This window comes from Zeus faber, assembly GCF_960531495.2.
Source record: "Zeus faber genome assembly, chromosome: 6".
Classification (NCBI taxonomy): Eukaryota; Metazoa; Chordata; class Actinopteri; order Zeiformes; family Zeidae; genus Zeus; species Zeus faber.
Window position 1 is genome coordinate 4200403 of NC_137201.1, and position 27864 is coordinate 4228266.

The following is a 27864-nucleotide window of genomic DNA, read 5'->3' on the forward strand; positions in this document are numbered from 1 at the left end:
TCAGGGGATAATTTTAGCTGGCCTGACATGTCTGTTTTCGGCGTCCCCCTAAAGTAGGTTTCCGTGTTTAACATTTACATTACAGGAAAGTCCTCTGTATCTGTGATTGCTTAACGTTGGTTGGAGGAAAAAATTGCATTTCCATTTTTACAACTTAAATGAATATTGAAAATATTCTGTTTTTAATTTAGATGTTTGCTATCAAAGGAAATGAGCAAAACAGTTTTCTTACAACCATTTTTTTCATCTTTTTTTTCCCCCGTGAAACTGCCTGGACCGATCCCTTTAATATCAAAACAAGATATTGGAGATATTTCAGTGTGTTGAACAGAGGGCAGTTTGAGCAAACAGCCATAGTTTTGATAAACAAAAACCAATGTCTGAAAATTTGAGGATTGGACAACTGACATTTTTAATGTTGAATGCTCATGAAAGATCTTACCGTTGGAGTTGCTTAGGGAAAAAATAGAAAAATATGGTCAAAATATTTGGGAGCGCATAGGATGAAAGTCCACAGTTGGGCATCCATGTTGAGGGGTAAACAGACCCCACCCAACCACCTACTCTGTGGTGACTGAAAGGAACTATTTATTCAACAAGCATACAAAAAAAAAAAAAATCTCTTCTCACACCTTTCGCCCCCAAACACACACACACACACACTAAATGCACCCAAAACCAAGCAGTACGGTTTTAAGTTTCAAGCCTGTAGCCGTGCTTTTATGTACAAGGCAAAGTCATTAGATGGACACATTACTTCATTTTAGTTCTCTCAATGTCGTCATTCAGAGAGATCTCGTACAAAAAGGCACCCGTTTGATCCCTATAAGGTCAACCGGAGATCGAACAAACTAAAACAAAATTAATGAAGCCCCTTAGGTCAAGTCCACTGCCTGCGATGGGTTAGGTCGCTCTATTCTAACCACTGATCCACACTCCCTGGGCGAATACATTTTAGAAGTGGGAACATATTTTTACGATGGGCCTAAATGTATGTTTTTATGCTCTTGAAAGAACCCGCTGTTTGAGTCTGCTGGTCGAATTTAAGTAATTTGTTATTCCGTAAATATTTGTCTACGTTTTGGCCTCGCTGACATACAGTACAGGGAAAAAAATATCTGGTTTATGATGTTGACGGGTTGCACATGCTGAGTTTTGGTGATGTTTTGCTTTAAACTTAAAGGATAGGTTCACTGTATTTCAAATCAGGCCTTGGTAAAATGTCGGTTGCAATTATTTATAATAACTCTTCATAGCACAACACATTACTATTGAGAAACTTGCCACTCTACTGCAGCTTCTCACTGTCCTTGGGAAGTTCACAATATGCACGCGACTTGGTGTATAATGTGGAATAACATTAATATTTACAACTTATTTATGTAATTGCCGCAGTACATCCAAAGTATAAGGTTTGTGACGGTAGGTTGCAAGTAGGAAGTGCCCCAACTTCCTGTTTTTAGTCTTTTATGTGGGTGTAAATGTAGCCGAAAGTGTGGCTTTGCGGGAGTGGAAAATAGACAATAAAACCCTGACAAAATGCACGGTTTGCGACTTTTATTTCTTTCAGTATAACTTATAAAGACTTCCCTAATTTTGAAAAGAAGATTAAACGGTTAATGTAAAGCTTACACATTTGCCCCATTGGACAGCTTTTAAGCTCTCTGAGATGCTGTAAAAGAGCAGTATGTTTCTCAACGGAAAACATCTGGGTTGAAAAATGGTGAACCCATCCTTTAAGTTTGACGCTATCTAACTGTTCTGGAGTCCTTTCTTGCCACTCGAGAAAGATTTGCCTTTTTTATTTGCATACTTTTCGGTGTGCTTTATAAACAAGTCAATGTGATGTTTTGCAAAAGACCTAATTGTACCTCCCAAGTTTCCCTTTGAGATTGCAATCACACTGGGCTGCAGTGTCAAAAGGCATTGTTCCTGCCGGTGCAAATGAGCCAACTGACGGAGTGCAGGCACCAGATTTCCGAAGGATCCAGCCAACCAAAACGTAAAATATGTGAAAGTAATTTTCAAGACTATATTAGGAAGTTAACTGGTATGTATGGACAGAGGAGTTTCAGGTTGTTTGAAATAACCCATTGATTGTGCAAAGTTGATTGTTGCCCCTTTGTCTCTTACACAGTAAAATGCTGTAACATAGGTGCCAACATTTTATTTTGTTAAATGAGATATTAATTTAATTTAAGCACTCTATCCAAAATCCTTTTGTCAAAGCATTTCCATAACAATTACAAACATGAACAGAAGAACACAAATACCTAATTTGTAATTTGTTTTTGTAAACCTCCCCCAATATAGCCTATAACAAATCTGAAACGGAATAGAAATGGAATGAGTGAAGTGAAGTTGAGGGACATTTTAAAAATAAACCATGCAGGACACAGAATAAGTTGTTTGGGACATGGAAAGGTTTCCTACTTTGTATGAATGGGAGGACTGTTGCAAAACAATTCAGAATGAATTAGGAAAAATCAGATACAGAGGGAAATGTAGTTTATGAATGGGTCTGGGAGAGTACACACCAAATTTCTGTAAACAACATTTTTGTTTTATCTTTGTCTTGTCTGCCGTTTCAAGTTTCAAAGTACAATATAAGGCCTCTGCTAAAATAAAACAGACATTAACTTAAATAGCACGACCATGGAAACTTACTGTTAAAAAAAAAAAGACTAAGACAGGACAACATTTCAAATGTGATACACCACACATGGGAAAATATGTAAATTTTCAGTAGGTTCCAAACTCACACAATACATAGTACTTACTGTAATTTGAATCTAAAGTTTTCTAAAGCCCATAGGCCTGGAGGGTGGCCATTATTAAAAGTGAAATCACTTGCTGTTTTCACAAGGTTTCTGTCCAACGTAAAAGGACACCTGCTGGAGAAGAGGCTCAGAGAATGGAACATAACTGTATTACATAAGTGAAATGACATTGTTTAATTTTACATATATATATTAATTAAACAAAATGTGTACCATTGTATGGCCCATTTATTAGCTTCATTTTTACATTTTTGGCACGGCTCCACAGCACCAGATATACAGTACAGTAAACAGTAAGGGTAGTTACTTGAGTAGAAATGCTAGATTGTCTGTACAAATGAGTCATTTATTGTATTTAAAACCATGAAAATCTCCACAAATGTAATGTTTGTGGCACAATGGCAAGGGTCAAACTCTCAGGAGACATTTCGGATCTAAACGGCCAAGCTTTTCCAGGCCTAACCCTAAAAAAAATTGAACATGGCATTTCAGGTTCAGTTTGAGATTCAGTCCGAGAGTTTCTGTAGTAACAGATTGGATGGGGACCCCTCTCATTTGGACTCATTTGTCATCATGATCGAAAATGGGAGATACCAAATACACTCCCTGACCCTAGGGTGACAGTAGGTTTCCTTGACGGACTCACCCTCAACATGTCCCACTTTGCTTTGAGTGCATCATTAACGCAAGAACTGCTTTTCCATAAAAAGCAACTCAAACTTTCGACGTCGATCCTTTTTGACCTGCACCGATGTGTTACCTATTGACCTTCAAAGCATGTCAGAGTGAAATGTTGAACAGTCCAGCACTGCCCAATGCAGTTCAGCCCGGCATCAAGGGACGAGAGTGTTAGCCTTTCCCTGTTAGCCCTCCTCAGCCTCCCACCATCAGACCAGATTTGTGGCACTTGTATCTCCGATTTACACCATTTAAGCACCATAGATAACTTTGTATGAGCCGTTTTCTGGGGTAACGTTGCAGCAGATTCCAACTTCAACAGCCCAGATCAGAGGCAGTTTAAAGCCTTAAACTGCAGCTGGTGATTGCAGCTAGCAGTTCACACGATCACAGCTGCAGTTGAGAAAACCAAGTCTTTGGTCTGCTCAGACCTCCAGTCCACCACGACACCAGAACTATGCCTCAGCATACGGCAGATGATACTGCTCCTCTCTCTTGTTGCAGCGCTTGGCCACAATGGCCAAGTAGAGCACCAGTAGAATGATCCAGTAGCATGCATAGAGGATGGCCCCCACTAGCAGCAGCACTTTCTCCGTCTCACTGAAGGGCTCCAGGGTCTCGCAGTAGATAGTGTAGGCCACGCCCCCCAGAAGCACGGCTGCCCATACAGTCACTGGTACGGCGCCGATGAAGTTCACCACGATCTTCCTCCGGCCCGATGTCCCCCAACCAGCCTTGTTGATGGTGAGCAGGGCAAATATCTTGGCGGGGAGCAGGCTGGACATGTACAGCAGGGAATAGAGCGACATGAAGATCATGACCAGGCTGCCCCGCAGGAAACAGGCATAGGTAGCCTTCACCATGCCAACCAGCTGGACCGTCAGCAGGAAGAGTAGAATGTTCCACAGCCGCCCGCGGTAGAAAAGGTGGATGACTGTGGCCACCAGGAAGAAAGGGAAAAAGCCTGTGACCACAGACTCATAGGTCATCCATAGGCTGTGCTTGTGGAACCACAGGGCGTTGTAGAGCCACTCGCGAAAGTAAGACTTGCTCCAGCGCGTCTGCTGGTTAAGCCAGCGCAGGTAGCGTGTAGGTGTCTCCGTCTGGCATTGCGAGCGCGCCGTGTACTTGGTCTTGTAGCCGAAGCTCAGCACGCGGTTAGTGAGGTGCCGGTCATCGCCAAAGCTGCACTTGGAGCCCAGGAAGGTTTGGTGATACCACGGCTCCAGAAAGCGCTGCAGCAGGGAGTTCCGGTACATCCCCAAGGGGCCGCTGATGCACTGGACGCAGCCGAAGTACGACTGGCAGGCCCGCTCGATGTTGAAGGCCATCCAGTAGCGCACGCTGCTCAGGAAGGAGATCCAGGAGTCATACTTGTTAAGGATCTGGAAGGAAGAAGGGAGGGATGAAAAACCAAGGTGAGAGATGACTTCAAATAGATGAGACCAGGGTTCTCTCTGACTAAGCCCATTCAGTGTTTTTTGCTTATTTAGTTATGTTAGGGATAAAGACGTGAGGATCCTTATGTTGTGGAGAGGATATGGCTATGGTATGTACACGCTGAACATATTGGCAGTAAAGGTATTTAAAACACAAAAAATAAAAAATCCATGATCTTCCAGATTTGTAATCCTGAACTTAACCTGAGGTTAGATGTGCAGCACTAGTTAACCCGTACAATCCTGTCTTGCTCAGGTCGTCTTTCTTACCTGAACGTCCCCACCAACACCTCCCACCATAGTGTCTTCTTCCAGGATTTTTAGCATTTCAATGGTGCATGCTGGGTCCAGAACGGTGTCTGAGTCGCACACCTAAGGGAGCAAAGAAACACCGGTACACCTTGTGTGTCTCTTTTCCAAAGCGCATATACCAATTAGGAAATACACGACATAGCTCCTAGTAAAAATGAGTAGGAAAATTCTGGATACTGGAAGCATGGGGCAAGCTGCAGGTGTTCTCTTTTTTCTCTCTTTCTTAAGTATGCCTACTGATTTCCAGAGGAGAAATGAGAGGCTGCTGACAGAAGCACCCAGCTGGTTCATCCTAATCACACGCCGCAGGGTCAGCGACACTAACACAACCTTTAACTTGTCGCAAGGACACATAGAGGGCATGCAACCAAATCGAAGCACTTATTCGCAAAAAGGCTGAAGCACTTAGCTATTGATTTGATTACTTCAAATCGAATAAGAACTCAAATGTCCGTGTTTGGGCAGTGATCAGGTTTAGTGTCCTAAAATATACCATCTGCACTAATGTATGCATCGGCACGGTAACTTTGTAGATCTATTGAGCAACACTTGCCCCACGGTGTGTGAGTGCAAAGGAATACCTATGCGGCTTCTGCTTGTGAGATGGCATTTAATAATGTAATTTTCTCAGACCGATGCGTGCGTGCGTGCGTGCGTGCGTCTGTGCATGTGTGTGTGTCTGTTCACAACCTCAGTTATTTAATAGAAAATGCTTTTGTACAAACACTCCTACCAAAACCTCTTGCGCCGTAATTTTATAGGAGAAAAGCAATGGGATAGAGGACATTGCAGCGGAAAGAATTATTGCGTTGGTTGAATATACAAGTGAGGAGGTATACTTTCAGTGGAGAAAAAATTAAATCCATTATACCAAAAAGACAGGATAACTTAAGCCTGGAAGATTTGTTTTAAAAGAAACAACATAATGTGCATATATATTTGGCTGTCATTGGGCCAAAAACAGATTAAGATTGTATTATTCCTTTATTTTAGTTAATCGAAAAGATCTCTGAGAAGGGTTGTTTAACTATTTAAGAACGTGAAGAACAATTTGAGAATGTAACCTGGTCATTTTTGTTACACCACATCTGAGATGATATCACTTAGCCTTATTCACAAAACATGCATACAATCAAATTTGATCGTAAAAAGTCTGCTTAGGAAGGTTTTCATGAACATAGCGACATTCATCATTTATCCAAAATTGTTCTTTGGTGTGAACAAAAAGAGTGTGTGTAATGTAATGCAGGACAGCATTACACTGATGTGACTCTTAAGTGTAGCTAATAAGCTACTGATTATAACAATAGTCAAACCATCGCATTTGATTTAATTGGAACATTTGATCAAACATGCTTATGTCTCGTACACACCAAAGGACTTCTGTCGCCAGACAAATTTTCAAGATAACAAGAGAATTGTAAGGAGAGCGCTTGTCATAAGGGTTGTTGAGAGCACACTCCCGGCGGTCATTTGATTCGAGATTGTCAGAAACTCTTGTGATCAGTACAGAGTTGTCTTAGACTGACTATTGACTAATGGAATATCAGGTTAGTTTGATATTATCTTCAGTCGTAAGTCCTTGGCTCATATATTGTATTGCTAGATTCCAAAGATAGCACCTTTTATGGTGTATGGCTAACTATGCAAATTAACATGAACAGGCGCGCGCATTCAGTAAAGGAACAATTGTAATTCATCCCCTGGTACACCTGAAGCACGCACAAAAAAAAAAAGAAGCTTTTCTCAAGAGTAAAACTGAGAATATTTGAAGGCAGCCTTTGTGAATGAGGCCCACTTTGTCTACAGGTGTGCTCCTGTCTGCAGCCTCTTACCTGAACGTAGTCCACGCTCTCCCCTAGCGCCTTGAAGGCCGTGTACATCACTTCCCTCTTCCCCCCCCACTCCTGCATGACACAGGAGTAGCGGCAGCCCCGCACAAGTCGGGCCACGCGGGCCGCCTCCTCCATGTGCACGGCGCTCCGACCACCTCCACCGATGCCTCCCACACTACTGCCGTCACTGTGGAAGTTCCCCTTCCACACCACGCTGCCCGCCTGGTCGGCTCCCCCCATCACCTCCTGGAAGATGTCCATCATGTAGCGGTCCTCTGGGCGGTTGCCGTCCACCACCAGCACCACCTTCAGGCCGGGGAAGGAAATGCGGCGGATGCTCCGCAGGCACTTGCGCAGGTAGTCCGGGTCCTCCTGGTAGGCGGCGATGCAGAGCGCCACCGAGCGCCGCAGGTGCTGCGGCCTCGCAGGGTTCCTCATACGCCGGTGCTCCAGGAAGGCGAAGAGGCTCTGGAGGAAGAGGTGGAGCGAGAGGAAGGCGCCGTACAGGCCGAAGGAGAGGTGGTGCTGCTCCGTGTGGATGAACTGGTAGCCTAAAGTGTTTTTTTGGTGGGTGGTTAACGACAAAGGGCTGAATGTGGACTTAAATGTATATGTTGTGTTTTATTTAAATAAGGACAACCTGTCACATAGGCCAGTAGGATGGCGAAGAGGACCACCGCAGCGAAGAGGGTGGTGACCACAATGTTCAGCGCATTCCTAAAGCGAGAGGGCATCTGGGAGGGTTGGATAGCGAAGGAGATGGATGGATGAATGGAGAATTGAATGAGTGGGAGACAGATGGGGGCACAAGGTGGGGAGAGGGGTGCCAGGGAGCAGCGTGTGACAAGGGAATGAGGTTAAAGTTGACACAAAGGTTTGCGCAAACAAACAAAAAAACAGTTGCGCATGTACGCAATCAACCCATGACGTGGAAGGTTACGGGAAGACCGACCTCTGGAGCCCGTCGTCTCTCCAAAGCGGCCTTGAGAAAGGGGGGGTTGTGCTTAACCCAGTATGTTTACGGAAGTTTCATTTCCTGGCTTTTCTGTAAAACCTTTCATTAACAGTTGTCAGCTCGAAAATATACTTGAATCAGTGACATCATGGAATCACAGTGGGTAATACATGGGAGGGCTATAGGTATAAGGTGTAAGGTAAACTCCAGGTCAAATCCGTATTTACTGCTACACCCACTACTTCAGTGCTTTAATACTCAAGTTGCTCTGATGCTTCTACATATTGCCACTACGAATGTCCATTAAACAGATGTATATGAAACAGCATACTCCACTTTATTCCATTCTTTTCCTTCATTCATCACTTTCTCACTCCCCCTGTGCGCCAATCCCTTCAAAACCCCTTTTTCTCCAGGTTAATGGCTCTAATTAAAGGCCCTGTAGGACTGGACCAGTCGCAACGAGGGGGAACAATCCTGTCCTTTCATTCATGAAATTACCTTCCTGTGCCCCTGGCTCAGCCCTGCCCCAGCCTGGGCCATACTGGAGAGACAGCCTTCATTCACTTAGTTTCCCACATCACTGTGGAACCCACGGAGCGTAGACAGAATCCACTGCCTTTGCCAAGTAGACATACAGTTTTACATCTCCTGACACTAAGTATCACATACATACTGGAGAGTTCCTGAGCTCTGAGACATAAATGGGAGATGCGCTATTCAGGGAGAATTGTTTCTGCTTGTTCAGGCACTGACAGAAGGGGATTTTTGGACATTGTACATTTTGTAATTGCACCATCCGATACAATTTCATTTCCGAGGCCAACCGATCACCGTGTTTGTAAATTGTTTGGTCTGTGTTTATTTTATTTCGCAGGCTGAGCTCATTTTGCTTCATTATCTCTTCATCCCTACCTGTAATTTAGAAGGTTAGCTTTGCCGAATTCCAGTTAAAATTGAGTCCTGCTAAGTTAAGCCCTTGTATACCCAGGGAATCACCACACTATGTGTAGATCACCAAAACATGGAGAACAATCAAAAAGAGTAATTGAATATCTGTTGAAATGACGACCGTTATGCCCATCAATGCATAGATGTCCACTGTACTAAATTTTTACTTTTGAACCAAATTTGGTCAGGATTTAGACCTTTGGACGTCTAGCGATGGGGATTTTTCAACCACAAAATGTGCAGTGGAACTGTACAATACTACAGTTACCTACTTTACGTCTGCCTTTGACACAACTTCCTTTCAAGGAAGGCACAAGTAGTAATGACTCCTTTGGTTTTGTCCTTAGCTGAACAATCTGAACACAAGAGAACAGACGTACAACATCCCAAACATTATATTTTGGTCTCAAAAGGAGCCGTTTAAAGATTGCAAAGTAAAGCTTGAACATAGCAATCGAATTTGTTTTAAATGGGGTAATTCCTGCACTTTGAAACCAGCACCTTAGTAATGTGTTTCTCATTGAATCATCGAATTTCACCCCACTTATGCAATTGTAGAAGGTAAACACTGAGCTCCATAAGCCCTTAAATCAATCTTAACTCACATATAGCCTATAAATCTCTTTTGCCCCTCTGGAGACAGCGGTCTAGTCAGTATATGGTCCTTGGGGAATTAAAACAGCAGGGTAAGGCAGAGTGGTCAGAACACCCCTGGGGGCATTGGGGAGATAACAGGCAGACAGGGACATGGACTGTTTGATGAGGAAGCCATAGTCACCAGAGGGGCTTGCTGGCAGGCTAAGGGTAGGATTATTCTGGGGACAGCAAAAAGGAGCAGCGGCAATTAGCCCCAAGGTTATGCTTGGCTAAGGTTGACTCTTACACAGTGGCAACTTAAATGGTAAATTGTTGCTTATTTGTCTGGGCTGTAACATTAACATGGTCACAAAAGCCAGGACCCTAACGTTGACAGACTGCCACTTGGACCTGTAAATGTTTTAGAAATGAGAAAATCTATGGCGATTTCTCATGCATCCCACCAGTCAGCAACTTCTTCTGCACATTGACAGAGAAGGTTACAACAAAGCCGATGATACAACTTTTAGGGCAGGTATTGGGCAAAAATAACAACAACATTTTGCTGAAAATACTTCATCAACAAATACAAAGTATCAGTTTGATATCTGGCCTATCTTGATCAGCGTGCAAGCTTTGATGGCAAAGTTTTGTTTAGAAATCGACCAATCCAAGAAAAGGAAGTTGGTCAGGTGCTCGGTCATCAGCCCAAACTCTTGCATCAAACCTGTGCATGCTAGTGCAATGAGCACCGAGCAATCCTGATAATTAACAGATTCCATCAAAATTTCTGTCAGTTTGACAGAAGACATGCTTCTACAATGCAAACGTTAAAAAAAGCGAAAACAATGAAAAACTTTACCTTTAAACACATAATGCAAAGAGAGTAGATTCCAAGCGAAAACAATTCTTCAAAGCCACTGTGGGCAAAACATTTTGTTAAGATTTAATTGTCTGGCTTCCTCAGTTGGACATATGGCCAGAAATACACTCTTCACAGTTTTGTCACTTTAGTTCCACCATGATGTACGTTTGCATTGATGTCCAATGATCAAGGTGGTTTGGTGGTGTTACGGTCCAATTCCATTCTCCATTTGGTCCACATTCACACTACATGCATGCCATGTTTTAGGTTATGCGCCATATAAATGTATTTATTTATTTTTTTCAGTAAAGTTGCCCAGAATCACAACTTTGGCATTTTCCAATACTCTTCCCGCTGAGTCCGGCATCAGAAGTTCAGCACTCCCACCCTTTTACAGTCATGGTAAGTCTCAACGCCGGTCAATATTTTTCAAGACACAAATCCTGACTGATTTAAAAGTCGGGACCCCGCTCGTTCCCGTGTGTATTCTTGCCTCCCCCACCCCCCCCCCCCACCCCTAACCCTTTTCTCTTCCCTTGCCGGCTTAGCAGTCCCAGGCGGAATGGCTCCCTGCCGGGCTGTGAGCTCAGGTGAGACGCTCGGGGAGGAGATGGCTGCTGCACGCCGGGCTCAATGAAACATCTTGGCTCTGGGACAGGGGACTTTTTATTTAATTTTTTTTTTTACAGCGACTGGAAGGGTGGGGAGGAAGGAGAGGGAGGGGCTTACACTTGAGAGGGAGGAGATGTAGGTGCCGGGAAAGAGAGAGAGCTTGAGTTGAGGAAGGAGGGAGGGAGGGGGGTGATTGGAAAAGCTTGGAGTAAGGGAAGGGGAGTGGAGGGAGGGAGGAACGGAGGAGAAAGAAGGGAAGGTTTTTGTGAGAGAAGTGGGTTGCAGCAGTTGGGTGCAGCAGGTTAACGTTTGACACCATTGCCGGCAGGTTTGCGTTCGAACTCCCAACGATTCACCGATGCTCACTCATGAATCGATCGCATGAACAGCTGTGAGTTTGGAGATGCTTTAAAGCTGGGGAGGGGGTTGAAACACTTGAAACAGCGCCGGTCACACTAGTGACTAGGCTGCTGCACATCCAGGGCTTTCTCCTTCCCAAGAAACAGGACTACATCCTCAGCATTATGCGCGCAGAGAGCTATTTCGGCGATTGAAAAAATATAGAAAAGGAGACAGTGGTACGAGCTATTGAAATAATCTGAGGGCAATGAAAAAAACTAAAGAAAAACAAACACAACTTGTTCGAAGTGTGAAGAGACTTTGAGGTCATTCGCCGCTAGCGGGCGAACCCCATGTCCGAACCGCAGTATATTTACTAATTGTACTCTTTACACACATCTTATTACATAAATAGCGGAAGTTATACGGCTGGAGTAACATTCTCAAAGCGCTCCGACTTCAAGGCTGGGGCTATGCAAGGCGGGTGTGCACACTATTCTTCCCGGCAACGCCGAGGATCCACATCCATAGGTAAGGTGCACGTACGTCCGTGACGCGCAGCCTCCAAGATGGTTCAGAGAGAAAGCCAGCTCAATATGGTCGACATGGCTGGCAGAAAAAAACAAAAAGGAACCGGTCTTGCATGCGTCGGGCTGGCTGCGGCAATGCCATGGAAAATCAACAACGTTGGCCAATGTCTTCTTTGGAGTAAGATGAAAAAAAAAAAAAAGCCTTCTCAAAAGAATTCTAAGGTGTCTGCCATACTTTAACAGTCTTAAAGTCCTTGTGTGTGTGTGTGTGTGTTTCTGTGTGTGCGTGTGTGTGTGTGTGTGTGTGTGTGTGTTGGCCTCAAGGAAATGAAAAAATAAAGAAAAATACACACGGATGTGTACATGGATAATAAATTGACTCTATTTACTCTTACTATTAAATGACATTATTTCCAAAGCCATGCAACTCAAACTGGCATATTTGCTTGGAAATTAACTGGCATTACGAACCCTAAAAGACAATTTGAGAAAAGGACTAATAAGTACACTAATTTTAAAAAAAATATATATATTTTTATGTTTATTACACAAAATATATTTCATTGCATTTCAGTCACATTTAGCCAAACACACACACACACACACACACACAAACACACACACACACACACACACTCCTTTTCACTACTCAACTTTCTTTTTATTTCTTTTTTTTCTAACGTTCCTTGGCCGGGGTTTGGCGCATACTTTCCAAAAAGCTCTCTGTCTGGCTTCTTTAAGCACTGAAGGACACACACACACACACACACACACACACACACACACACACACAGTCACTTTGTATCATGTATCATTCCTATAACGTCCTTACCTTCTTGATCCGCTGGACCCCTCCGTCTCCGTCGGACCCCTCAGGAGTCCCCCACCCCCCACCTCCCCTACACCCTTATCCCTCCCCCGCTAGATACAAGTCTGTCCGTGGGTCTGTCCCGTCCTCTTGCACACTCCCCCACCCCCCCCACCCCCCCTCCACAAGTGCTCAGACCATCCAGTCCAGCTGTGTCCATCCAACGGCGTCGCTTTCCACTGCACAGCGCGCTCCTTGTTCGGACTCTTTCGCCCGCCCCCACCACCACCACCACCACCCTCCTCCTCCTCCTCTTCCTCCTCCAAGCCGTTCTGACTCCACAGACGACCTCGGCTCACACTACATCTTTATCCGCGCGCTCACTTCCAGGCAGTCCCACGTCCAAAAATACCGCCGGCTCCCACCTTCTCCTCTTCCTCTTCCTCTCTCCCTCTCTACCTCTGCCTCTGCCAGGACGGTTCCAGGGCATGAAGGGACCCCACGCCCCCCTTCTCCTCGCCTGCTTAGATCCAATCAGAACGTCTCCTCCTGGAACCCTGGAGGTGGTGGTCGTCCGGGGGTTCGAGGTTGGTTGGTGTTACAGGGGGAGGTGGGGGACGGGACGGGGCTTAAACAGATGTGTTCTGTGTTGGTGGGGGATGGGGTCAGAGGTCAATCGGAGCAAGGTCGGTCAGTGACCCATCCTGCGCCTCCTTGGTCCACCCGTCCTGTCCTGTGCTTCTCACCTCGATCCGTCCGGAGAAGAAGAATAACCACCCCACCCACTGACGGACCAGCTGAGATCTCGGATCACCTGGCCACCCACCCTTCCACTGTCTTTAAATTCTCCTCCTAAATTCTGCGCACCGCTACCCCCCGCTTCTGTTGCGGCAGTCACAGTCAGCCCTGAATCTCTCTCTCTCTCTCTCTCTCTCCTGTCCCACCGTCCTGGGGCTGCTGCTGTGTGTCAGCTGGCAGAGCTGCACAGCGTTTGGCTCGGCTTTCTCCTCTTTCTTTCCCCTAGAACCCCTCACCACACATACTCCCACTTTCTCTGGCTCTTACCCTCTCTTGTCCTCTCCTGTCCTCTGCCACCTCCCCCTCCTCCCCACCTCCTCTTCTCCATCCTTCCCTTCCATCGGCACCGCAGTGCAGCCGGCAGCAGCTTCCCACAAGCCGAGGACTGTTTAAACGGGGCTCCCCCCACCCAACACACACGTACACGCCCCCTCCGCCGGCCAAACTCAAAGCCTCCGTTATGGGCTTATTTATCTGTACACCCCCCCACCCACTCTCTTTCCTCTCTAAGGTTATTTCTCTCTCTCTCTCTCTCTCTCTCTCTCTGACAGCTTGCAGGTTCCGCGTGCTCGGCGGGCTGAATGAAGCTGCAGTGCACCCCGCACGATCGATCCAGGAACGGGAGCGAAGGCGTGCAAATGCGAGTGCATGAATGCAACCACCTTTTTACCTTTTTATTGATGTCATTGGGTCCTAAACTTTAAAGTATTGGCTTCTACAGAGATACAATCCATCATTCTACGCTCACCCTCATTACTGACCCACCCCTCCCCGGCCCCGGCAGTGACACCAGGCAAAGCAATATTTACTCTAATGGCCCCCACAGAGGGCACCGGCAGGGCATTGCCACTTCATTTCTACCCCCCCCCCCCCCCCCCTTCTTTCTTTCTTTGGTCTGTCTTGAGAGAAAGGACACTTAAACAAACAACAGTCTGCAATTGAACAGCTCGAGTGTGAGAGAGTCCATCCAGAGTCAGTCATATTAGCGAGGCTTCCAAAGGACAGTATTCCCTGGAAACCGAACACCTCCCCGCTGGCGACAGTAGCACACACGCTAACAGATCTCGATTTCAGCCGGTTTAGTTTTGGGTGGGATTGAATCAATCGAGACAAACTGTTCTCTTAGTTCCAGAGGATGAAGGTGAATATTAATAGCTTGGGCTACCCAGGAGTGATGGTGGGGTTTTTTTTAAGGCTTAAACGTTTGCCCCATTGGACTGCACACAGGATAGCACATGGAGAAGCTGCAGCAGAGTGGTACGTTTCTCAATAGTAAAGCATTCAAGGAGGTGGTCGATTCATTTACCCAGTAATGGATGACATTACGTGAACATGCACCATTGTACGTTTTTTTGTTTTTGTTTGTAAACTAGGTCACAGAGCAGGAATGTCCTTGCTTTGCCATAATGCTGCGTCACGTTAAAATCTGTATTCCGTTTCATCACTGCCTTTTTAAGGAACACCCCTCCCCAGGTCTTATTATAGACATGATCGTAAAAACTAGACCAACTCCCAAGGCGATGTGCACATTAATTGGTTCATTGCCTCCAAAAAAATGACATTATTTAATCGATGGGTACCTTGAAAATCATTTCTTAGCGTGGTTGACCTTGAGAGGATAATGAGAGTGCAGCAGGTCTGGGGCTTCATCGTGTGACCCGGTTGGCCATTAGAATGAAGGAACAGCTGGAAGCTAAAACTGCAGTCCTGGGAACTTCTGGTGTGATCCCTTGGGTGTTTAAACACACTGCTCGGCTCCCTTCCAGTGTCAGGACAAACAGGGAGAACAAAGCATTTATTTATATCCTCTACAATTGAACTGTGTTGGTAGTTCTGGCTTGATATCCGTTCTCCAAATGTGAAATGTAGGACTACATTAGTCTAAAGAAAAATCCATGCCAAATACCGTTGGCACTAACAGTATTAGGAGCTAAGCGTTGATTTCTGTATCTGCTGGGTTTCCATCGAGTTGGTGAGAAAACGCTATCAAATAAGCCAATAATCTGCTCTCCAACCATAGAGTTATAGTTTGACTTCACATCCTAAGCAGTGAGAGTACTGAGCCAAAACTAATTCTTTTTCCAAATACAGTACTGTATATCTAGTAGCCGGTGACCAAAATAAACCTATTGCATCATTCTTCACAAATGTGGCTTTTAAAGGGCAACATGCAGGTTGGCATACCCAGTGAATATATGTGTGGGAAAATGATTAGCAATTCGATACATTATTTGACTTTATTACAGCTAGACTCTTTTGTAATGCAATTAGCCACACACCCCTAAAAATTGTACATAGCAGAACTTGAACATGACATCGGATGGGGGAGGCAGGAGAGCTGGCTACAGTAAATGGGAAACAGTAAATATGAAACAGAAAAACGTAACGTCGTAAACTCAAAACACATTTCTTGAGTATTTTTTCCCCTTTCTGCCTGTAAAAATTGTATTTGAAATTTGAAATCAAGCCCAAGAATGTAAATTTATTTAAAAACAAGTAAACCTGATAGTTGCTCTATAAAAAATGAAGTCAGTAATGGCTTTGAAATGAGCCTGCATGATTGCAGTTCGTATTAAGCATTAAGGTGTTCAATTGGCTAACCGTACACCTTTAATGTCTATTAGTATGACTTAACACCCCCTGCAGCCACCACTTTCTCCTGGTGCCCAAAACAGACATTCTTAAGAAGGATTGTTTTTTTTCTTAAGATATTTTTGGGCATTTTCATGCTTTGACAGTGATAGTTTAGGAAGAAAAGGGACAGAGAGAGAATGACATGCAGCAAATGGCCACGTAGCGATATTGAACCCGGGCTGCTGCGGTAAGTACTGAGCCTTGTATATGGTGTGCACTACCTGGTGAGCTTCCGGGGTGCCCCCTTGAGAAGGATTTTAATCAAAGACACAATTTCCTCTGGCAGGCCTAAAAGAAGCTCATTCTGGTATGAAAAGAAAGACAATAAGACAAGAGCGAAAATATTTTCAGAAGTCTAATTTTATTTATAAAACTATTCACTGTAGAAGCATCATCATACTGACTGCATGCTACAGATACAGATGCTCAAAAACCTCACATTTTCTCGGGAGGGCAGTTTCGTTTTATAATAGGCTAGAGGACAGCCAGGCCACCACCTCAGGTAAACAGAAGTTTGATTTAGACCTTTGTTGGGATTTGAGAGGCCTAAATATAAACATACCGCTCTTTCTTTAGTCCACCCGGTGATGTTGTGACCTCATGAGGTCAGGTATTCATGTTCTGCAAACACTGCTCAAGCCCTTTTCTGTTTGCCCACTCATGTTCACACAGGGCTAGGGGGGCGGGAGATGGTAGAGGAGAGCACCTGTGCTGTGTATGTAGAGAGGGTCATAACTAATAAACACAATGTTTACCCATCAGTCACCGAGAGGCACATACTGTTGAGGCGAAAGTTTTGGACAAAGGAAAGAATGTCAAAGCATTGTAGCGACTGGAGGACTTATTTCTTAAGTCATCACATACAATGAAAGGGACGCCAAAAACACTCTTGAAGTGTAATGCTCGGTAGCAAAATGGCACGGTTGGTGCCATTTTGTACTCGTCTCGTAAATTCACCCTCCATCAAATGCCCTGCAGCTTACATCCCATGTTCCTAACCTGCCCGAGGAGATCAAATCCCGCTAGCGACGGTAGCAGGTCGGGTAAACCCCAAAGAAGGCGCAGACTTCTTTGGGGTTTTTGCCGTCCACAGGGTTTGCCGTGGACGGCAGAAAACCCCTGTGTCCTTACGGCAGGACCACGATCTTCTTCTCCAGCTTCTGCTCAGGGAAGACGAAGCGCCTCATGATGTCGTCCAGCTCTTCCAGTGCCAGCTGAGCGTGGAGCACCGCGACCTGGTCATGGTCCTGGCGCACCACCCACTTGAGAGTGCGGTACAGGTCCAGCAGCACGTCAGAGAGAACCTGGGGGGGGGGGGAGAAGCAGCTTTCACTGTCTTTTGGAATTTTAGGGCAAGGCAAGTGGTCTTTGAATTATATGTTTGTTGACACCGTTGAATAAAACAAGGGATGCATTTTTGAATTATCCTATCTGGATACGGCACGGAGAGAGGAGAGTCCTAAAGCTTATTCAAAAAAAGGCACTCTTGTGCTTTGGAAAATATTTAGTCCATGAAGCAATAATGGGAACATTTCCTCATACACAAAAACCAAAGGAAATCCTGAGACAAAACCTATTTCAACTTTCAAGTTCGCAATTAATTGTTTTGTCAATCCCCTCAACTGTGTGATATATTGGTACCTAAATCAATAATCCCCATAAGTGATTTTGTTCGTACGGTCATTTCAAAGGAACACCCGTCAGGTACCCAAAGTTCATTGTGAAGCTACAGGGATATCATTGGGCCAATGTTTTTAAAAGAAGGTAATAATTGTCCAGAAATAAGTGATTTTTCATGACTCCCCAATGTCTTGTCAATTTCTTCTTCAGAGCTGGGATTTAACCTTTGACCTCTTGCTTGGTTTGGGTCTGGGACTAAACCAACCACCTTGATGTCTCCCTCCGCCCAACCTTTGCTCTTCAACCTCCCTTCTGACTCCTCCATCTGTCCCAGCTTTCCCACCTTGGCCTGCCATGCCCTCATTTGCTCTGCTCCGTCGCCCACAGGTGCTGGGGGTTACGGGACCCTCTGTTCCCATGTCCTGTGTCTGTGTGTGTGCGGGTGTCATTAGTTATGTACAGCTGTTTTTTTTTTTTTTTGTGGTGCCCTCCCACCAGCTGTTGGCCCCTAATAACAGGACCTCCTTTTTAGGTAGGTGGTGGTGGTGGTGGTGGTTTGGAAGGGGTGTAGAAGTGGGCTACCTGGACAGCTAATTTGAATTAATGGACAGCTGTCAAAGAGCCACATTGAACTTACCACTGGGCCTATATTCAAAACCAGCCACTCAATGTTAGCATGAAATGTAGCATGATGTCTTTTTTATTATTAATTTGCCTTTACCAACCTAAGTACTAACTGTCTTTACTAACCTAAATAAAGACATTAAAGACACCCCTTTTTCAGTCCTAAACCACTGAAAGTATGATCTGGTCCATTACTTTTACTGAACAGCCTCAGACCATCACGTTTTGGGTCATATCATAATGACACATAATTCATCTTTCTTCAATTAGAGACACTTGAAAGAAAATCTGGTGAAATTGTTTTAGAAAGTCAAGTCAAGTCACGTCACACCTTATTTATAGAGTGCATTTCATACAAGGGCAACACAATGCAATTTACAAAGAAATACAAAAAAAAAAGAGAGAACGTAGTTGTTAGCCGGTCATTACAAAAGATTGCCCCTGAAGCCGATGGCAATTTATGTTTCGTATTTTGGATATTCTCTGGCACCCTCGCGCCATTGTATTGGTACTGGTATTGAAACAATATCCGACCAATGTCAATACGAGTACATCCCTAATAACATACAGGACCCTCTTGTCCTCTTTATCCTAGTAGTCCTGCATGTTTGAAATGGGCTGAGTTCAGGAGGATCTCCGTCCATGCTACGTTTAGGGTTAGCTGGTGTGTCATCTTGGAGACCACCACACGGACACTGGAAAGTAGATTACAGGACCTGAGAACATCCCTTCATTCTCAGAAGGCAAAGTTAACTACCCCCCTCCCCGTGGGCCTCCCCTCCCCAAAAAGCACTTAACACCAAACGTGTATTTTTCAGACTTGTTTTAAACAAAATTTTGGTCCAGGGCCAATTGCTCTTCCATTTGGCGTGAGCTGACCCCACTTGTTTGGTTTCTGTCCCCTTCAGCCGTGCTATGTAACAGTAAAGGCTTTCAGCCGCCGAGGTAACCGCGATTGGAATCCCACCATCATGGGGCCCTCACAAACTTTTGGCCCTGCTGATACAATGGCCCCTTATCGCTTGCATGCGTGTGTGCGCACCTCAATACCCACCTGACATCATGCACATGCATTCTGATCTTGCATTAAGTCTTCTTTGAGTCTCTTTGTTTATTAAAATCCTTCCAAACACATTTTAAAATCAGGGCAGTAGGTTTTAATGGGTCCATGGATTGTGTGTACATCCGTACTTACCCAACTTGATGACAAATCACTTCCGGAATGCGGTCTTGGGAATGATTTATCATCTAGAATCGTTCATCAGAGAATACTGACCCAGTATTACATCTGCCAAAGTCGATGCTAAAATGACAGACCCAGTCCCTCTTGTGGTGAACATAGAGTTCAAAAACATAATTGGACATCAGAAACAGAGTTCATGTCCATGTGTGGTTCATGCAGGTTTATACTGTTATGGCTTTGCGTGCATGCGTGTGTGTGTGTGTGTGTGTGTGTGTGTGTACCAGGGTGGCTTTGTCACAGAGGCCTCGGAGGATCAGGGCGATGACATGGACGGCCGCTCTCCTCACCTCCACCTCCTTCTCAGTCTTTATCAGGGCCGTCAGGCAGGAGCACAGCTGGGGATACACACACATACCGTATATATGCCATTTATTCCTTCATATATTCATACCATAGCAACACTGAGCAGAGATTGTATGTACATGAAATACTCAATAGACCATATTTGTATAATGTTGCTTTTAAATGAAGTTGCGTGTTTAAAAAAAATCATATAATATACATGCAAACTTTACAAAATGACAAAGGTCACCTCCAGACAAATTCCCATCTAGCTTGAAATGTTGAGTTTCTTGTGAAAAAAATCAGTTCACTGTCAGAAATGAATGGCGGTGGCTTTGGAATAAATGCAGCTGGGAGTGACAGAAACATATTAAATAGCACAATAAATGCAAATAATACTAGAGGTTCACACACACACACACACACACACACACACACACACACACACACACACACACACACACACACACACACACACACACACACACACACACACACACACACACACACACACACACACACACCTAACTATGGAACAGCAGGAATCACAAAAAGTAAGATCGTATTTCCTCAAATAAAAACCAAGCCTCTAATCAATGCCCGTTTCCTTATTTTCTGTCATATATAAAATGTTACAATGTCATAGATTTCTTTATAAGGTCATCTGCTCCATCTGATCCACTGTGCGTTTCTCAAAACAAAACCAATAAAAATGTATTGTAGATGTATTTTTTTTTTTTTACAACTTTGATGTGAAACAAAAAATTCCCGCCTGCGAGAGTCCAGGTGCGATATCCTCCACAAGCTTGGAGCACGGCAACGGAAGACAGAACAAATTTTGAATTAAGCTTGTAGATCTAATATGAGTGAAGATTCAGCAACGAGATCGCTTATTTCTCCACACAAATTTGTACAGAAACAGGTTTTGGTGGACTGATAAGGTGAAATCAGTAAAGGTTACGTAGTAAATAGAATGAAACCCAAAAGCCAATGCCCAAACCCCACCGGCTTACATAACTTGTGGCCTCAGCACCGTGGCTCCACCCACTGAAACAGAACGTCAGGGACACAATGTATTCAGAAGTATGTTATAATGGCTCCAATGTGCAATCAGTGGTAAAACTTCAAAAACATGTTTTCTGGACTTCAGACCTATAATAACTTGTGTAAAGGAGCATAAAGGGATCCACTTTAAATCAGACAAACCTGATCCTTTGGAGAAATTTTACACTGCGGGGTCTGGAGATTAACTGTATCTGCTCCCCTGCAGCTGTTGAGTTGTGACATTTCTATTTTATGTTATTCTACTTGCTATGCTGCCCTGCAAAAGATGAGAACTTAACACGTCGGGTAATCTAGAAAAATAAATAACTGGGATGAACTGACAGAATTGTGTGTAAACAATTATCCATCTAAGTTTTATAAAATATGTCAACTATTTTGCTCAGAAAAAATAGCAAATTCTTTAGCTGAAATCATTAACTTTTTAAAGGACATTTTAGTAGATTTTTTGTAGGGATGCACCGATTAATCGGTCGTACATCGGTTTCGGCTGATATTCGCCTCCTTGACTGCCATCGGCCTATCGGCAAATAAGATGACATTCACCGATGGCAGTGGCCAGTGTTTATCCAGTGTTTCCCACACAGACTTTACTTGGGTGGGCCGCCAACCCAGGTATATTAACGGATGCCAAAGTATATTTGGTGACCCATTTTAGCATTTTTTATTCCTTTATCCATCCGAGAGGACAACGCCATACGCGATTGATTTTAGAAGACGTGGCCACGGCTTTCTGCAGCACTCAAGGCAGGAAGAGATGCTGCTGCTTTCATGGGATCTCGGAAAAACTGTAAGTGAAACATCAGTATCGGCATCGCCCGAATTGTTATTTTAAACATCAGTATTGGTCCAGAATTTCACAATCAGGGCATCCTTAATTGATTTGCATTGGCTATATACAGTACATTGACATAATCTGTGTAAATATATTATATTTATTTACATATTCACATAATATACAGATATTGCAATCCCTACATATCATATTTAAAGATTTTTTCAAAGATTACAAAAAGAACATCAAGTCCGGCATACAGCAGCATCCGTTTCCTTCCATTACAGACATTCAACATGCTTGGAAAAGCTTCTCAGTCTTCACAGCACTGTTGTATTGAAGGGACTAGAACGGAAAGGAAACTTGTTGTGGTGCTGGTGCGAACAAAGGGGCAACCAGCAAATCTCTAAAAATAAATCAGCGAGCAAATAAATCAGATTCAGCATCCTGACAGGCAGCTGATATGGAGGGGCCGCAACAGAGTCAATAGGGACCCTGACGTCAGTGTGGCTTTTAATCAACTTTAGATACACACAAATGCACACACCCATCCATTGGGGTGACTTACAGTCCTAGAAAGCAGAGGTCAGCACTCTGGGTTGGTTGGATGTTTAAAGCAGCTTTGATCCATCAGTTCATCACTCTTGCGTGTGCACACACACACACACACACACTCACACACACACTCACACACTCACACACTCACACACAAACACACAGAAGGATGAGAAGGATAGACCGTTACAGTGGACAGGTTCATGAATAAGCAGCCCTGTCAGCTCGAGGAACAGCAATGCTTATTCATGACAGTGGGCTACAGTGAGTGCACACACATACACTCACACTGTAGCAACTTGATTTAAACATCTTGACCACTGTGGCACCTTGAAAGTCTCTGCCCACTCAGACATACACAAGTAGACACATTGCTCACACACAAACTCCAAGTTTCTGTCAATTTAGACCAAGATCAAAGCAAGTAAAAAAGCATTTCACAGATATGAAAAAGTTGGTTTATATGACTGTATTGCAAGCACTATGTCTGAAACGGCATACTAGCATACGGTTTAGTACGCCAAATTAGTGTTGAGTGTGTTCAAAACCATAGTATGCTCAAATAATAGCTGAAAAGTACCAGGGTACTTCATTCGGTAAAATATGAAATGTATGCAAACACTTCGCACTTCGCTGACAAGTGTATCCCACAATGATTGGGGGGCAAAACACTGGTAAACAATTCTATGCAGAGTTGTCATCAACTGGCAATTTGCTGAAAGGAAGTGGAGCGACTGGACGATAGTACAATCAAGTTTCTTTCCGGGTCCGTTAGGTCTACAACACGCTAGCGAACACAGCATTCTCAAAACTTCAAATTGTCAAGTTTCTCAACTTTCAATGGGTAAGTGAATCTTTGCTTTCACATTTAATGTATGTTTATTTACTAATGTAGTTGGATTGTTTGTGAGTTTAGCCTTTGTTTATATTTCACACAGCAGCTTCTGGCTTGACTACAGCGCGTTATCGCTGGAATGAGTAATAATCTCTAAATACATTGCGTGTTATCACTGGAATGAGTATACACTGCAGCAATTGACCGGAAGAAGTCAGTGCTCGTTCTCCGTGGGGCGGAAGAGATGGATTGATCCCATTAACCAGAGTTGGACGCAAGGAGATCTTCATAATGTATAAATGTGTATCTGTTGAGCTATTTCTCTAATTAGGTGTTTTATGATTATTTTTTGTTAACGGTTATTTGTGGTTTGATTATTAAATGAAGAAAAACGTGCAATGGAAATATTCTTGTACATTTGATAAAAACATATTGATAGTACCTTAATTATCATTTATATTATAAGAAATATGCCTTCAAGCTGACAGTCAATTTTGATGGCCTTAATGGTTTTATTGGAAATCTGTCGTTCAAAGTTAAAAAAATGCTATTAAACTATAGTATTTGAATTTAAATATACTTCCTTTGTGTTGACTCTACATTCATTCCGGGATTTTACATTTGAATATTATATCCATTATTACAAGCTTCAGTCTTAATAAGAAAAAAAGTGATTAATTAATTACAAAAAAAAAATTAAATTAAATAAAAAATTTTGATCAAAAGTAGCCGAACCTTCGTGCTGCTACGTACGACGTAACGATTGGGTAATGGAACGCGATTATTTTAGAATAAGACGCTTAATGACATCATCACCCAATTTGCTCTAAATGTGCAGGTTCCGTATGTTCATTCGGGTCGTGCGTGGTGTAGACTCCATCAGTCTGTAGCGGTTAGAGATTACAAACTAGGCATGTATGTATGTGTTTATGTTCCGTCTTACCTGGTAACATATCTGACTTTATCTCTTTAGTCTTTTCGTAAATGAAGACATTGTATTCTGATATATCCCCGTGTAGGATGCGGTGTTGTGGTCCTCTTTACTTTGCCGGATTCGCGGAAGTGGTAAGATACAAAATCAGCAAGTGCATGATGAGTTCTATTCTCGGAATTAATCGCAAAAATTGTATCCTGAGAATTGCAAATAACCTCGTAAAAACGGCAACCATTTACGAATCATGGGAATTGTAACCCATCGAAAAACTTGGACACAAAAAAACATGAATTTGCAGAAACTCGTGTGGAAATGAATAATGCATTCATGTACTAGAAACGCGTGAAATTGTAATTAGTCACAGAAACTGTAATAGGCACAAAACAGGACTAAAGGACCCTGTTTATTGCTGCCTGCAGCAATATTTATCATTTTTATTGTTTGTTATTTCAAAGCACCTCCATCAAGAAGGTGAGGTGGAACCGTGCTTCCCTCCTACATAACAGGGCATTCACCTCCTAAACAGACCTTTCTGCACAGCCCATTGCCCACCCCTGCCACTTCACCTCCTGAGCCAGTGGTCCCAGGGCGTAGTCCAACCTCTGGCACAGCTCCCCCAGGTTTGACAGGCAGCTGGCCCGCACCGTCTGGTCCTCATCCCGGGTCCCCTGCAGGAAGGCCTCGATCAGCGGGCGGCCCAGGTGGGGCGCCAGCTCACCTGGGGGGGGGGGGGGGGGGGGGCAGTTTTTAGAAAGGGAGGAATCTCCAACACTAGAGATGGTGGTGGAACCAACATTTTAACACGTGTCAAACTGGCCCAACACCATATCTTTGTTCATATTGAAACAGAAGTCCAGCAATCATCATGCTTTCAGGTTCACACTTGTCTTGAATGTTGTAATGTGTAACCAGGAGGGTGTTGGGGTGTGTTCAAAGCAGGTGCTGGTAGTGACTGTGTGCCTGTGATGAGACCGCCTGTATGTGTGTGTGATGTGTGTGAGTGTAAAGTGCCCACCGGTGAGCGTATGGGACTTGTCACAGTTGGTTCTGGTGTATAAGGTCGGTGTTATATCGTAGTGCCTCCAAGCAGCTGAAAAGGCCCCAAAACCACGCCTGAGTCCTTTAGCTGTACAGACACCCCACGGCTGCAGGAAAGCCCCGAGCACCCCGCCCTGTAGCCACAGAAGACCGCAAGAGAAGCCGAAAGCCCGCAGAACAACACCCACACCTGGCTCCAAGGGAGGAGACCCTGCACCCCTGAGGCACACACATACAACCCACCCCCATGTGCAGGCACAAGACGCAGTCGCAGAAGCCGGACCACAGCCCCGGAGCCAGGTCCCATGCCGACAGATCGACACCTGCCCCGCGCAAGGGCGAGGCCCACCCCACCACAACCAACCAGACACCCCATCCAGCCGCTCCCCCTTTAAAAAAAGGTTTATTCCATTGTTGATGGCGTACAGACAAGACAATGAATCCACATCTTGCTAGTGTGAACCAAATGACAACTATTACAGTTTAGTGTTGAAGCCAATGTGGAAGCCATTGGCTGTAGTTCAGAAAATGGCCCCAAGATGCTGGACTCAATGACTTAAGACTTAATGTAAGTCAATGGAAAAAGAAGAAAGTTCTTGCTAGAAATATAAAATCGATAGATTTAGAAGACCCAAGTTAACTTCTTCTGATGGGTGTCTTGGTTGTGAATTTGAAAATGGGTGTACCATAAAGAGGATATCAAGGCTCGTAGAGAGGTATATTTCAGGCCATCATTGTCTTGATTGAGAGGCCTCTATTGTCTTATCTTGTTCGCATTCGAGCAAGATGGCGATGATTCTGCCTTTCTGACTGTCTGGTGGTTTCACTCTCCACTGCAAAACACCAAGACTCTGCAAACTAAGAATGCTTTGTCCCATTTCCTACCAAGATGGTGGCGAGCATAAAGCCAAATGCGAGACTTCAAATCATCTCTTCAGAAACCAACAGGTGACACTACATCAATTTTATTCCCTACAGTCCGGTGTGAACTGCCTCAATGGCGGCAGCATAGCAGTTTAGAACATCTGGTAGTTCCAGCTTAGTCTGGCTGAAAAAGGTGTGTGTGTGTGTCTTCAGGTGTTGCTCAGCTACCAGCGAAGCACTCCAAAGTGCTCCAAAAGAAAGGCTCATACTGCTTTAGCTTTTATTTATTGGGCCGTTTATCTGGTCAGAGATAAAGGCACCTGGAAAAAGAAAAAGACAGACAGATAGACACAAAAAGAAACAGCCAGTGAGAGGGAGACATTGAAGGGTCAGACAAAGCATAATAGCGTGTTTATAGCGCCACCAGCCAAGCGCTGGGAGAGCCAATGGACTCTATGGAGAGGCAATGGGGCAGAAAACTGAGGAGCCGGGTGGACCCGTTCCAACCATGTGGCCTGGATGGGATAAGTGCCCTACAGCTGGTTGTGTTGGCCCAGTTCAGTAACACAACTACGCATGCACACATACACACATGGACACATGCCAAGCTATTCAGATTATTTCACATTCACACCTCAGTGTCAATCCTAAACACAGGGACTCGCACACATTTAAGAAAGCCCAAACCCATATAAACTGAGTGGCTTGTCCCACAACAGTTAAAGCATCCACTCCTATGCAGCACATCTGAAATGATGGCCACTGCTGTAACTGATGCGAGTAAAGCGAAAGGGTTAGGTGTTGTTGAATGTGTACAAGTTTGGCGTTGACACACACCTAATGGTATAAGGAAAATATATGGAACAAATATTGTGTCTCACATAAATGATGGAATTTTCACATGTATAAACTCCATTTGAGAGATCTATATACTTCTCAAATCATATATACTGTATCCTGCCTATATGGGAATTTTCAACTTCTTCCATTTTGACCAAAACAAGTGAGCAATGACAAAGTTCTTCTTAAATTCAATGAGAGGAAAGGGTGTGGAGATGCTCAAGCTCAAGAGAATATTTGTCACTTACATATAGTCATACATATATGCAGTGAAATGTCACGACACCCGGTGATTATGCACAATAAGCTCGTGGTCCACTTTGTTTAAGGGGGCTGTCAATGGAGTAAGATAATTAAATGAATAGCTTTGTGGCTTTGTATATAAGTATCCTCCTGCTAAACAGAGGTATTATGACATCCACATGCTTTGGCTGAAAACACAGTGAACTTGACAACGGTTTCTCTATGTCAAATGTGCATTTTCATTGACCATTGGTGGTCGGTGAAAATGGCTTTAGGTAAAAGGAGAAGAGCAACAGAGCAGGGGCCAATCCACGGTTTCGTCAACATTAACTTCACCTCACAAGTCAATTAATAATAAAGACACGGCCTGGCAAAAGACAACCTTGGCCCACTTGCTGGTGGCTAGTGAGGACGAGAGTGTGTGTATAGAGTAGATGGGAGTAAACACAGAAACAACATAGTGTCTCTCTCTGTCTCTGTCTGGCTGGCTGGTGGTCTGTGCATGGCTAGCCGAGGGTCTTTCCAAATCCCTCAGGGAGGATACAGCCCCCCAATTGTCTGAGGAAAGTGGTACGATGGCTATCTGGCAGACAACAACAGAGAGTGGTTGGAAAAAAATAAAAATGTAAAACAAATTCTATCAGAGGGAACCTATTTCGTTCAACCACAGAGCACCCCTTCTGAAATAGGCCTGCAGTGGAGAACGGGCATGCGCACACATACACATGAACTGCAGCTTTTGTGCCATGGTCTTTACAAGCTAATGCCACTATATGTAGTTAATTAGCTTTTAACCACTAAATTTGAGGTTAGCATGGACATGACTCCTAGTTCTCA

The 27864-nt window shown here is 44.1% G+C and overlaps 2 protein-coding genes across 2 annotated transcripts in view; both read right to left on the reverse strand.

Moving 5' to 3' along the window:
• Positions 1-3821: 3821 nt before the first annotated feature.
• Positions 3822-7778, reverse strand: has3 (hyaluronan synthase 3; the record flags this gene model as incomplete). Its single annotated transcript, XM_080002591.1, has 4 exons — positions 3822-4843; positions 5168-5269; positions 7045-7595; positions 7685-7778. The coding sequence occupies 4 exons, from the start codon at positions 7776-7778 to the stop codon at positions 3914-3916; spliced, it is 1677 nt and encodes a 558-aa protein (XP_079858717.1). The 3' UTR covers positions 3822-3913.
• Positions 7779-16471: 8693 nt separating this feature from the next.
• tango6 (transport and golgi organization 6 homolog) overlaps positions 16472-27864 on the reverse strand; it is a 33974-nt gene continuing 22581 nt past the window's right edge. Inside the window, exons 18-20 of the mRNA XM_080002344.1 lie at positions 24609-24760; positions 19821-19934; positions 16472-17416 (exon numbers count right to left, since the gene is read on the reverse strand). Coding sequence (XP_079858470.1) covers positions 17240-17416; positions 19821-19934; positions 24609-24760 — 443 coding nt within the window. The 3' untranslated portion in view covers positions 16472-17239. The remainder of the gene's footprint in view (positions 17417-19820; positions 19935-24608; positions 24761-27864) is intronic.